This window comes from Nipponia nippon, unplaced genomic scaffold (assembly GCF_047370975.1).
Source record: "Nipponia nippon isolate SJK-2023a ecotype South Korea unplaced genomic scaffold, ASM4737097v1 scaffold_1, whole genome shotgun sequence".
NCBI classification, from domain to species: Eukaryota; Metazoa; Chordata; class Aves; order Pelecaniformes; family Threskiornithidae; genus Nipponia; species Nipponia nippon.
In genome coordinates, this window is record NW_028262290.1 from 119,643,293 (window position 1) to 119,656,064 (window position 12,772).

The window sequence follows — 12,772 nt, forward strand, 5'->3', positions numbered from 1 at the left end:
AGCTCATGTCAATTCATTATACCTAAGAACAAGCTTATCATCTCTTTGGAGAAAGCAGTAATCATTGTTTATATTTCCCTCCATCTTAGTTTCCTTTTGCTTCCTGCCAAGAATGTTTCGTAGGAAGTTGAGAACGTCAGCAAGTCGGTGGCTGAAGTGCATTTCAAATACAAAACGGCCTGCACTGCGCCGCTACCTGTGGCTTAGGAGTCCTGCTCCAGGCTGTCAAAACCTGCACGCCGTGTTTTTCCAGGGGAGAACGCCCAGGAACCCGACTTAGCCACACTCAAATTAACATCTCTGACCGCCCTTGTTTCCCACACCTTCAAAGAACAGCTACATAAGAACACCATCTTTATCTCATTAACAAGGCTCTTAATTCCCTTTATTTTAAAATTTTATGTACATATGAATGATCTGTATAATGTACACTCAATATAGAAAGATTTTATATACTGGATAATGTATAGAACATTTCACAATTACACTGATTTCTTACATGACATGTCAACTTTAAGGTTTTTTTGCTGAAGCTTTGTCAATTTGGTCAAGCCAGTTATACATACAAATGTCTAATGCTGTTTGATCTCAGGAAGAAGATAATGTTAATGATTAAGGACATCAGTGAACTGGTGCAGGGACAAACCCTTTGCGAGTCGTGTTCAATGGGAGTGATCACATCGGACTGGGAAAAGAAGGGATGCCCTTTTGGGGGGGGGGTCGGTGAGGTCAAAGTGATTTTAGCCCAATTCTTCTAGACTGTAGCTCAACTCCAGTCATGCTAATCCATAAAATATAAAAACTAGGAAAGTTTGATTCACAGTCTTGTAAACAAATATAAAGGAACAAAATGTGCTTACGTACAACAAGAAAAAAAAAAATTCTTGTGTACCCATTTCAGCTGATCCACAGAGTGCTTTCTTGTGTTACAGTGTGATAGTTAGAATCACTGACTTTTTCCCTAAAAAAAAAAAAAAAGCAGTCATAGAAAAAGGAATAACACTGTCATTAAACACCTGGAAAGGCAGTAAGTTCACTTCAATGTGCTGGAGGAAAGCGCTGTTCCTCGTCACTGGCCAGTCTGCCTTTCTGTCTCTTTCACAAGAATTTCCAGTCCTTAGCTGACATCTCCCACTTCGTTGTCTACCGGGGGTGGTACGTTGGGCATTACAGATGATGTCGTCCCTGCAGTAAGGTAACCAGCAACTCCAGGGCCTTTCAGGAAGGAAACAGAATATTGGCCATGAGTTTTGATTCTAAAGAGAAATTGAACAGCGTTATTCCCTCTGGTAACGCTCAAATGCATCATCCAAGTCAACCAGACACCTTAAACAAGAACATTTAGATTCTTTGGAATCTAGGAACACTAGGAATTAAGGCACCTTAGTCCACCGAGTAGCTTGTGGAGACCATTCTTGGATTTGCTCAGCATTTTTTATTCTGCTGTGCCAAACCGGTTACAAAAGAACCCCAGCGACCAGCATTATCCATCTCGCCTTCCACCGCAGAAATGGCAGTGAAGAGCGGGCAGCCTTCCTTTGCTACGGAAAGGACCTGCTGCAGAAGTGAAGTGAGTTCAGGCACACGTTCCACTGCTAGGCTCCACGTTTGCGCTTTCAGCGTCACAAAGGTTTTCCCAGCCACATATTTAAAGGAAACTCAATGGGCTGCCCCGTCAACAAGCAGAACTGCCTTATGCTTGTCTAGGCAGCTCTTCGTGCCTTCAGTTAGAAAAAGGAACAGCATTCTAGGGACATGCAAGCTCTGTATCTGAGCTAGATTTATTAGCGGTAAGGAGTTACCTACATCGATTACTATAGGGGCGGTCAGTTCTGCACTGCAGGCAAAACCCCTCTCCCTCAAAACTTGGAGTTGAAAATTTAGTGCTATAGAAGCTTTCAACAAATGCAATAAAAGCCGAAGTTGCCACATGAGGTGTTTCAACAGCAACTCTTATCAGATTAATGACTGCAGAAAACTGCCAACCCGCAACGTGTTCCTGCATCAATAGAGTGATCAGCTTGGTGTTAGACCTTCGGCCTACGCCGCTGATCTTCAGCCTGGTAAGTTCTGTTGGGTCCTTTCCTCCCCTTAAGTCATCCTCACCGAGTTCTCCTACATTTGCTATCCCTTCATGCCCCACCCTCCCTTCTCACACTACAGCCTGGAGCCAAAACACCAGAGCATGGTTTGCCTCCTTGCAAACAGTCCTACGCTACTGCTGCGAGCAAGGGAGCAAAGCAAGCAGTGCCTTTGGTAAACACAGCTGCCTGGCTTCAGAAGGGGACTTCTCTTTGCCAGCCCATCGGTGGCATCTGCCAAGACCCAGACCCGCTTTCTTACATGTCCCAGTGCAAAAACTCCACTAGTTCTCTTGTCCCTCAAACTTCTCCGTTACGGAGGATTCCTAACATACTTCAGAAGTTTAGTTCATCTGTAGTACCAGCAAGTACCAGCCACTGCAGTTGTTAGTTTTCTGCTGCCCGTAGAAGGCAAGTTTATCGGTGTTTTGCAGTTTGGAACCACACATTTGTTACAGTTCTACGACATGCATCTGTTACTCGGAATGCAGCAAGTGCAGCGTGCGTTTTGCAAGATAGTATCTACCTGCTTTAGAGAGCTACACAGAAGTTAGCAAGCTGCCTGGCAGAGCAGATCTAAAGCCCACTTCTCAGGTGAAGGGGACTGCTGCCAGTTAGAAGGGAAGGAGAAGAGACACCTGAGGGAAGAGAAACAAGCAAGGGAAGTTTCAAGGGAAGTGCAAATAGCAAAGCAATTTGAAGCAAGACATAAGGCAGAATACAAGATAAGGCAGGTTACAAATAAAGCTTTAGTTTGGTTTCCATCTACACTTTGCATTTGTACAGCATCTTCATTCTACGTTTGCAAGCACTTAAACATTAGGCAATTTAAATGCAGCACGGGCCTTAAGGCAATTGGATAGCAATGTTGCCCCCAGTCTCAAGCCTGACAATGTCTGGTATAGTTTCAGTTCTCAGCCAGTAATCAGCCAGCATTTACATCATATTTCTAATTTATACTATTTACGAAATACCAAGGAAATTCAGTACCAACCGAATCAAGTGGTCAAGTGCTCTTTGTCAAAGTAGCATTAAATGGTGCAATAAACAGAAAACTCCTGTTCAAAGCTAAAGCACCAAGTCTCTCCTGTGTGGAAAAATGCATCAAGTGTTGCAATATACCTACTCTCAAAATATTAAGCGTCTGCTTCTAAAATGTCTAGTTCCTGACTTGAAAGGCTCCTGCTTCATTTTCTCAAAATACACACTAGTATCTTGCAAGAAAAACTTTTCTGTCTATATGGCTATCTGATTTATACCTCATTAATTCAGTTAGGCTCAAAAGCTTTACCAAGATTTCTATATTGGGTCAGATGAGACAGTTCCACATGGCACGCGGAAATGTTCCTATTAACCTGTCACAACGGGCTTTAAAACCTTACCCGGGAGGCTAAACTTTTAAGACCACATCATTGTTCAGCTGATGGCTATTGAGGAGTCAGAAGTTTACATCACGTGTTGCTTTAGCCGAAGTTTGCTACAAGGTCATTACATAAAATTTTCAGATCTAGCAAGTAATCTGCGATAGTGAAGTTTTGGCCTGTGATACAGCAGAATGTAATCGTTAAAGATGTGTCTATCAAGCGCTGCACGCCAGTGAGGGAAGAACCAGAATGCGATTTGCTATGGCGCAACTCTCCTAGGATTACGTCCACACCCTGCCATTACCAGCAAGGGAGCTCACATCAGTTGCTATCCTTTGCGTACGCAGCGCACAGCACGCACGGCTCGAATGCACTTCGACACTGCTAGTGGGACTGAGGAGGCACCCCTGGGGTGCCATTTCAGCCTTGGGGGCAGCAGCAGGGGCCTCACCCAGGGTGTGCCGCAGGAGGGTTCAAGTATAAGCCGCAAGCTCCAAGTACCGGCAGGAGGCCGTTCCCACCGGAGAGGGGCCCCACCAGTGCACGGAGTCTGACTGGAACACGGCCCCACGCTCCGAGCTGTTAGCATTCAAACTGCTCCAATACTACAACTACACGCCTAACACTAAAGCAGCATAATTCACACGACAATTAATACAGACGAAGTCTAAGTGATTTTGAACAAAGTTTACTCCTCCTCCAACCTTGGAAAACAACTTTTTCTAGAACTAAAGTAGACTGATCCTGAGAAAGCACGGAAAGTTACTGTCATTCATTAGTTCCGATTACATCTCTGCTTTATCACTACAGTACTTGCAAGACTTGCCAGTGTCCACATTCCATTGCTCTGATATTTTAGAAGTAGGTACAACAAAGACTACCCAGAAAAATACATTCTCAACCACACACAAAAAAGTTTGGCTTTTAATAAGTGTTTTAAAAACTTACTGTATTTTTACAGCACTGAATGTTCAGGCCACACGATGGCACTAGATCCTGAGGATAAACACTATCTCCAGAGTCAAGTCTGACAATTAAGTAACAGTTCAGTAAGATTCAGAACATAAATAGGAAAGGGCTGCTCACCTGTGAGGTATCCTGCTGTTTGTGTCTCAGAAATGAACAAGTCATGTTTCTGATCCTTGAAGGCACTCCATACAGAAGAACGAGACAGAATTTCATTTACCTGCAGTATTGGAAGAGATTAAACACAGTGAGCAGGTGACATTTGTCATGTTCTAGGGGAACAAACTCTTTTTCTAGAACCAAACCGTTCTGAAGGGATTACCAAGTAGCATGACAGTAGTTTAGGCTGCGATACAGAATCACGCATTTCCAAGGAGCCTGTCACAACTTGCTTCTCCGTTTGAATTGTGCAGCTGAACACGTAATGCGGAAGGCTCAACGAAAAGTCATTTAGCAGCTTGACTTTCTCCCTCATTCCCTCGTTAGGTGACACGGAAAAGCAACCCTGCAAGCAGCCACTTGCCATGCACCTAGAGCTGAGGCAGAACAGGACTTTTCCTGTACTACAGCAAGATCGGGCCGACTTGGAGGAAAGACCGTTTCCCTCCCTTTGAAAGGGTTTTCAACACAAGGGTAAGAGAAAGGCACCGAGAACTAGCACAGTTACTGGGACAAATTATACCAACTTGAATATACATCCATAACACCACTACAGTTGTCTACAACAGTATTTATCCAAGAAACAAAAAAGCAGTTACATTTGTAACAGAAGTTCTGAAGAGCTGGCAGTAGAAGCCTATGAGCTTATAGAATATTTCTGCACTTGGGATTTGTCTTTTTCATTAGTGCTCTTCACACGTGTTGAACCAATGACTTCTCCACAAGAAAAAGATGGAGACGTTCCAACCCATAACGATCTTGTAGTTACATTATGTCTACGTTTTGGTGGAGTGACGCACATGACAGCCATCAGATTAAACAAAGTATGTTCAGAGTTTGATCTTCCAAGTGTACAAAGCCCAGTTAAGGACTTGTCCGTACCTACCTGTTCTCCGTACTGCAGGCTGCGAGACATGGATTTCAGAGTTTTAACAATCTGAGCTTTTGTTGCAGAAGGGCTTTCCAAGTTCTCAAGACCAACACCTTCAAGCAGCTTTAGAAGGTAAGGGACCAAATCTGCTTTCAAAGCCTGCAAACATACCCAAATGAGTTGTCTTAACAGGGACTAGGAAGTTCCACACAGATGTTTTACATTACTAGCATTAGTGTGAACCAAAAGAACCAACAGCTATTACCAAGTATGTTTAGCTAGTCAATTTTTCCTGAGCCATATAAATACAAGAGAAAGCAAAGATACTATCCAGCAGTTCTGCTCTGTCTAGGTGTAAACTCAGTTGAATTAGCTGGCATTCCTATGCTATGCTTTCTCAGCAGACACAAGCCAACAGTATCCTATGCATTAAGCTTCAATGCTTGGGTAGCATCCTTGAACACATCTGCATTTTGGACTGACTTCTGACTTCTCCAACATGAAAAGCACATTAGTTAGATGGCTTCCAGGAAGCCTCCTGGACACTGAAGTTGAATGGTACCTCTGCTCTTATAAGCAGATTAGATAGCCAAATATAAAAATATCACATTTTTACAGACTGAGAATATACTACTTACTTGGGCTACTAAGTCATTTTGTTCCTTCTGAAACATTCGATTAAGTGCTTCACAGGCTACACCAATTATATCCGATCTCTTTTTCATTCCGTTCATGAGAGGGCTAACAGTCTCTAGTGATGCCATTGCCCGAACACAAAGCTATAGAGAGACAGAAACATCCAGAGTACTTTATTTTATGCTAAGCTTGACCATTGTGGCAGATACAGTCAGCCAAGACCATAAATTTCTCAGTGTCTTGAATCTATCAATTCCTCATTAATTAGCTATAAGTCCCTGCTCATCATCTGGTACACAGTATTTATAGTCAGAATAATGCCCTTCTAGGAATGCTACTAAACAACATAAATAACTCCAGTTATGCTTTTTTCTCCCCTTGAGCACTTAAATGATTCAGTACCTCGTTGTCAGACAATATGTGCATGACACGAATGGCACATTTAGGAATGGCATTGTTCTTGTGATTCATAGCTTGGATTATCTTGTGAAGATGACCAAGCGGAGGAACTTGATCAGCTAGCTGAGGCTGGGCACTGAACAGGCACACAGTTGCTGTGGTAATGGTTTCTAAAGTTTCCCCCTGCAGAAAACCAAAAACCAACAGAAAATATAACTCAGTAAAGCGTTATGTATCGCCATAATAGTAACATTTCTCACTTGCTCTGCATTATAGGTTTTTTTTTTTTTTCCTTAATGCTTTTATCATGTCACTTTGCTTTGAAATTGTTAAAACCAGAAGTTTAGAAGAACGTGATCAGCTCCAACAGCAGCAGACATTCACTAGTTTCATGAACACAGATCAGACAGAAGTTTCTCAGCTCTGTTTCCAGTATCTAGAGAAGCCAGCGTCTGGCTGCAGCCTCTATGTGCACAGCAGCACACGTGCTAACTTGCTCGGTGGAAGCACGACAGCACGGATGTTTAGGCTGACCACCTGAATGCCTTAACGGGTTCTGCAGTCTGCGCAGCAGCACTCACCACGCTTGCTGTATTCTGCATGCCTGTACAAACTGCTATCACATCTTTATTACAAAGATGTCCGTTTTATTAAATGTGCAAGTTAATTGCCCCCCCTGCAAGTCTAACCCAGAATCCGTCTGAACACTGTTTAAAACTCAGTTATTAGTAATATCATTAAGTTACTGACTTGAACATTGTTCTCAAACCGTAACACATTAGTTCTACTGTGTTACACTAACTGTTAGGTGGCAGCCTTGCCTAAGTCATGTAATTTACACCAGAGTGGGAAGTTAGTGTTGCAGAAGGACACTAGAAGTGTCAAGAGCTGAAAATTTTTAGGCAGTGTAGAACAACTGCCATTTTCTTAGCTTGGTCAGTCATCGAATAATTAAAAGACACTTAATTTGTTAAGCTTCATCTCTACCACAAAATAAGCCTCTAAGACTTACTTCTGTGGCTTTAGGGACTTTAAAAGCACTGACTCATGTTCAGAAGTTGCCTAAACACATCTACATGCTTTTACGGAGCGTCAGAAAGCAGACAAAAAAAATCACTCATGTTGGGAAGAAAGTGTGAGAACAGAAGTTAATCAGATACTAAAAGACTAGTAGCTTAAAACTGCTAAACAAATTCAAAGAGCAGAGTCAGAAAAATCATCTTACATGGGGGTTATTTTTCTCCAGCAGCTCCGTAAACTTTTCCAACAGTGCAATGAGAAATTCTCTTGGTTTCCGTAAAACCCAGGCCGGCTGGGCAATAAAAATCCTTAGGAAGACTCCCCCCACTGAAAGTTCACCTTCTGCCTCACCATACACCACAGCAAAGTCTTCAGGCAGCTGTTGAATTGTAAAGTAGAAGGAGTTATTGGCAAGTGTATTTGAGAGAGCTGTCGTTGCTTCTCTAACATCATGACTCTTAAGTGGTAAGGGTCACTGAACTAACTGTATTCTCCAAAACAGAGCTGTGCAAGATCAACAAACACTTCATCTTGAAGAAACATGAAGTGAGAGTAGGAAGAACAGTGCAGGCAGTACTACTACAGCGGACTTCTCTTTCAAAGAACACAAGTTACCGAGTCTACAACTACACTAGTGGTAAACACTAGTTCAAGAGAAGTACCAGCAACACGGCTGATAAAACAGCCCTTTCCTTTCTTTCTTGCACACTTCAGGGGAAGGTTTCTCACCATTAACCTAGGGAAGTTTCCAGTTTACACCTGCGTCAAAATAGCCATCCTGCACGTGTTCAGAAGTTGTTCTGATGTTGAACTAGACCACTGTTGGGAGGAAGTCATGCCTGGCCTTTCACAGATACTGGGAAATACTACAGACTGAAACATCTCACCAATTGACCTGATGTGATAGAATGGCTCAGGACAATCATTTTTGAGACTCAGTGGCTTACTAACATCCCTGAATATTTACCAAGACGAAGTTTACTACAGCTATATAATGAGTGGCAGGACTTTTTCCAGCAAATCAGTATTCTCCTTTGTTGCTGACTTTTGATAAGTTTTAGAATGACCTGAACTATCAGAAAATTCAGAGTATTACTGGCAAAACCACTGCCAATAAAGTGTCTGAACGAAAGCATCAGTTCAATATTAAAATAGTTAAGTTAGCACAGCAGTGAGTTCCTATTGGTACTTTAAGAGGAAAGCCTGTCAGAGTTACATACATGCATATATTATCAGCTGGCTTATAGTCTCCCTGGACACACCCAAAGCAGAAACAGCATACTTTTACCTTCCAGTTAGTGTCAGGGTTGTCCCTCTGCAGTTTAAAGTGCCTTTAAAAAGAAAGCAAGTTTTAACAAGCAGTAAAAGAAGCAGTCATCTTCCCTACTTGACAGCTCAGTCTCCCTCCATTATCGTGAAGTAGTTCCAGTTTCCAAATCCTGTTTTCTCCTCATTTTAACCCCCTCCCAAATCTTATAGCAGCGAGCAAATACCTGGATTGTGCACAAACCGCACTTGCATCACTGAGTTACAGGTGAAATATACAAACAGTGGACAAGTTTCTTTTCACTGAAGTCTGGCTTGCAAGGATTCTACTTTTTACAGGCAGAGCTCTGTCTGACACGTCTTCTATAGCAACTTCTTCTGGTTTACTGCCACTAAAAGTGTGTCTCAATTAAGAAAATACTTAGTCAGTAGGTCTCCACATACTCAAGCATCATTTCTCGAACTGTTGTTGATACTTTCTCCCTGGAGTTGTCATTCCAAATTAACTCAGGATTTTCATGAGTTCCCTCAAAGATATGAACAGCAGCTTCAGGGTTGTCCCTCATGGCATCCATGAAGACTCCAGGTAAAAATTTCATTAGTGTAATTCTAACCTAGAAAGGATGAACAGAATTGACATTTAGTATACCATAAGTCAAACTGACAGAAAAATAGAGAACTCCAATAAGTCCAGTTACTTGTAGCGCTATAATGCCAGTTGCTAGAACCTAACAGCACAAAATAAAACAGTGCTATCATTTTAAACAGCGGTAGCCAACGACAGGTCTGAAATCTAGGTATCTAATGTTAAAGCCATTACAAAAGGAAACCAAACTGCTTATAGCAGTTACAATAAGTACAACTGCTTCTAGAAGCCTGCTCACAGATTGAGTTAACTACTTTGAAAAAGCCAGATCGCTCTTCACATGAATGTTTTGGTCACAGAAGGTTTTTTTGTTCCATCTTCAGAGAGAGGCTGGTAACATCAAGGTAAGTGTTCCAACAAGAGCTGTTAAGATGCCTACCTTTGGACCCACCAGCTTATCTGCAGTCATTTTGGCAAAAAGCTCTGCTGTTTGGGCTCGGACCTGTGGATGAGTTGAGTTGCAAAACATGTCTAGTAAGTAGATTAAAGCACCTGTACAGAGAGATAGGAAAACATTCAAATTTTTTTCGTGTCATGAGTAGTATGAATTCACCAATTCCACACTGATTATTCTAAAGAGAAGAGTAAGATCTGGCCACTGTATTTAAAGTCCAGTGTTGCAAAAACATTTGCTTTCAATGTAGTACTGTACCTTTTGCCATGGCCTCTTTAATTATTTTTGTGCTAGATGTCAAAGCATACAAAGTCTCAAGGACAAGCTGTCGACCTGTCAAAATAAAAAGTATTACGAGCTTTGTGCCATATAGACTAGTAACTAATCAAAGATGAACCAAACCGATCTTAACAGAAAGCTGCATGAAAACTGAATAAAGCTTATGACAATTGCAAGCTTCAGGATTTCTGGCTAAACTCAGTTAGTTAAGGAATGTCAAATCAATCATACATTCTAGTACGGCATAACTTCTTAATTAGATGTCAATTACCTAAATTCCCTAAAAGGATTAGTCTATGACATACTATGCTATTCAAACACAATGCAAATACCTGCAGTTCATATGTTTCAGCTCGCACATTTAAGACGACAAACAGGTTAAATAGAACATTTTTTTTAAACCATCCCCACTGAAATGCTGTTTTAACCTAAAACTCAGTAGTAAGTTCAGCCAGCTTCATTCTAATTAACTTCTGAGTTGGAAACCCTTTGCCTTGCAAGACTAAGAATTATATGGTACATACTTGAAGGTAAGGAATGCAGGAGTGCCAGTAAGTTAGCAAGAACCACTGCCTCAGCAATGTTGTTAACACAGTCTTGGTTACTTGTTACTATGTTCACTACCTGTAAAAAAAAAAAAAAAAAACAGAAACAACACTTGATTATATTCTAGCTGTTTAGACATTGTCCAGAAGATGTAGTGTATGATCAAGTCAGGCACCTCACTGGCCAATATAGCTAATATTTACAATGTTTACTCCTGCCACCAAATTGTCTTGTCTCCTCAGGGAAGAAGGGAGCAAAGACACAGACAAGAAGCTATCACTTGTTCCTCCAAGGAGGAACTGACGCCTTGGAACCCCAATCCTGATACTTTTTAGGTGCTACTCTAACAGTTACACAATCAGGTTTGCTGATGCCGATTATGTGGAGCATCTGGACAGAGGAGTTTAAGGGTTTTTTGTTTGGTTTGTTGGTTTGGCTTTTTTTTTACCTCCAGAGCCAACTGCTGCACCTGGCCAGCTCCATGAACACGCAGAAGGGAGAATATCAACTTAAAGTGACCTATGCATTCACACTCAGAACCTGCAAGAGACCAAATAAATTACTGTCTTCATGTTAGCCAAAGCATTCACTGAAGGCCATCCTAAGCCCACATTTCACTATACGAAGAAGTGTTAGAGACCACAGGTCTGTATACAGTCTGCCACAGTAGTTATAACAGCTCCTACAGGATAGCACCTGCTGCAGAATTAGAAAATTATGAGTCCTGTCTATTAAGCTAGTTTCCACAAAGTCTCAGGTCAACAGTATTTCAAAAGGAGAGGATACTTACTCCCTGTAAGGCAGGTAGCTGAGCTAGTTCTTGGACTACATAGTTACTTGCATTCTTACAAGACAACTAAGCAAGTTCAATTATTTTATTTATCATTGGCTATCAGTACTTCTTGTCTTCAAATACACTTGCCCTTTCTGATTCTCCCAGCTTAGAGTAGGGTTGCTATGTGCAGCAGTAACAGCTGCCCTCAGGATTATAATTGCCAAATACAGATAATCCAGTCTGAGAACAATCTAACTACCTATTACGAGAAGCCACGATAGTAACATAAGTTGCTTTTAGAACTAACACATAATACAGTAGGAAAACATCCTAATCATGTCGCAGGCTTTTCCAGTCTGTACATTGATATCTGCTCATAAATCTTTGCTGGTATTAGCTACTCACTCTCAAGAGTATCTTCTCCTCCTGCTTTAGTAAGGCCCTGCCATGTTTTTAGGTGTTTCATAATATGCAGTACTTGGCTCAGGGGGGTTCTTTTTTGCTCTTTTGATGCAAGGAAGTTTAAAAATCAGCTACAATGCTTTGAAGGATTACAAAAAGTTTCATCCAAGAGGTTTAAGTCTTCCTGGCAACAGCGGGCTAGAATTAGAGCTAAAACCCAATGTTTCAGAGAAGAAAATAGATAAGGCCTGGATTTCACATAAAACTTTAATACATCTACTGACAATGTTCTCCGGGGCGGGGGGGGAGAAAAAGCAAGCCTATGTGGCTTATTAACAATGCTAAAGTCTGTTAGCCAGCAAAACAAGCTTCCTTCTCACTGGAAGATAAAGAATACAGAGGTCCACGTATTTTAAGGTTGTCCACAAGAAAGCCTATCAGGGAAGTTCATTTTTAAGCCTACCTGGGTTGTGTTTTATCACGTTTCTCAGAGCCTCCAGGGCCATTTCAACTCTCCGTAACCGATCTCCATGTTGATTGGACTCTACTTTCCCAGTCTGTGTTATTGCCATTAGCGTATGAAGGTACTGTGCTTGTGAGCCTATGTAATCCAAGAGGCTTGCAGCAAATGCTTTAGGAAGCTTTAAATTAGAGATGAGAGCATTTTTAACTGCGTGATGCAACAGTATTCACACTAGAAGAAAGTGTATCCAAATAATTTTTCCTACATTTCATATATCCCTTTCTTCCAGACAGGCAGACAGGAAACACTTTTCTACTCTGATCACCATAACATCTGGAGCACATTAACCCTATTTGTACCTAAACATACCCTTAGAAAGCTGCCACTACTTCAACAGCATTCTTAAGGTTTATGTTTGTCCACATATATAGGCAGACAGCAAAGCCACTAGGCAGAATCACTACCTCCTGGAATTACTGAATAAACCTGAGTCTCTACAAGCTTG

General features: G+C 41.6%; 1 protein-coding gene across 6 annotated transcripts in view; it reads right to left on the reverse strand.

Annotated features, from left to right (window-relative positions):
* DNAJC13 (DnaJ heat shock protein family (Hsp40) member C13) overlaps window positions 1–12,772 on the reverse strand; it is a 57,697-nt gene that overhangs the window by 143 nt on the left and 44,782 nt on the right. For 2 of the 6 annotated variants that reach the window (XM_087769826.1, XM_087769817.1), the window contains 13 exons: window positions 12,268–12,445; window positions 11,076–11,167; window positions 10,606–10,705; window positions 10,061–10,135; window positions 9,788–9,900; window positions 9,207–9,376; window positions 8,785–8,827; window positions 7,702–7,875; window positions 6,480–6,659; window positions 6,080–6,220; window positions 5,457–5,600; window positions 4,532–4,631; window positions 1,077–1,215 (listed from right to left, as the gene is read on the reverse strand). In XM_087769826.1, coding sequence (XP_087625952.1) covers window positions 1,118–1,215; window positions 4,532–4,631; window positions 5,457–5,600; window positions 6,080–6,220; window positions 6,480–6,659; window positions 7,702–7,875; window positions 8,785–8,827; window positions 9,207–9,376; window positions 9,788–9,900; window positions 10,061–10,135; window positions 10,606–10,705; window positions 11,076–11,167; window positions 12,268–12,445 — 1,608 coding nt within the window. In that variant the 3' untranslated portion in view covers window positions 1,077–1,117. Of the gene's footprint in view, window positions 1–2; window positions 962–1,076; window positions 1,216–2,162; window positions 2,720–4,531; window positions 4,632–5,456; window positions 5,601–6,079; window positions 6,221–6,479; window positions 6,660–7,701; window positions 7,876–8,716; window positions 8,828–9,206; window positions 9,377–9,787; window positions 9,901–10,060; window positions 10,136–10,605; window positions 10,706–11,075; window positions 11,168–12,267; window positions 12,446–12,772 lie in introns of those variants that run through there. The other 4 variants (XM_087769852.1, XM_087769844.1, XM_087769834.1 and 1 more) reach the window with 4 other exon arrangements.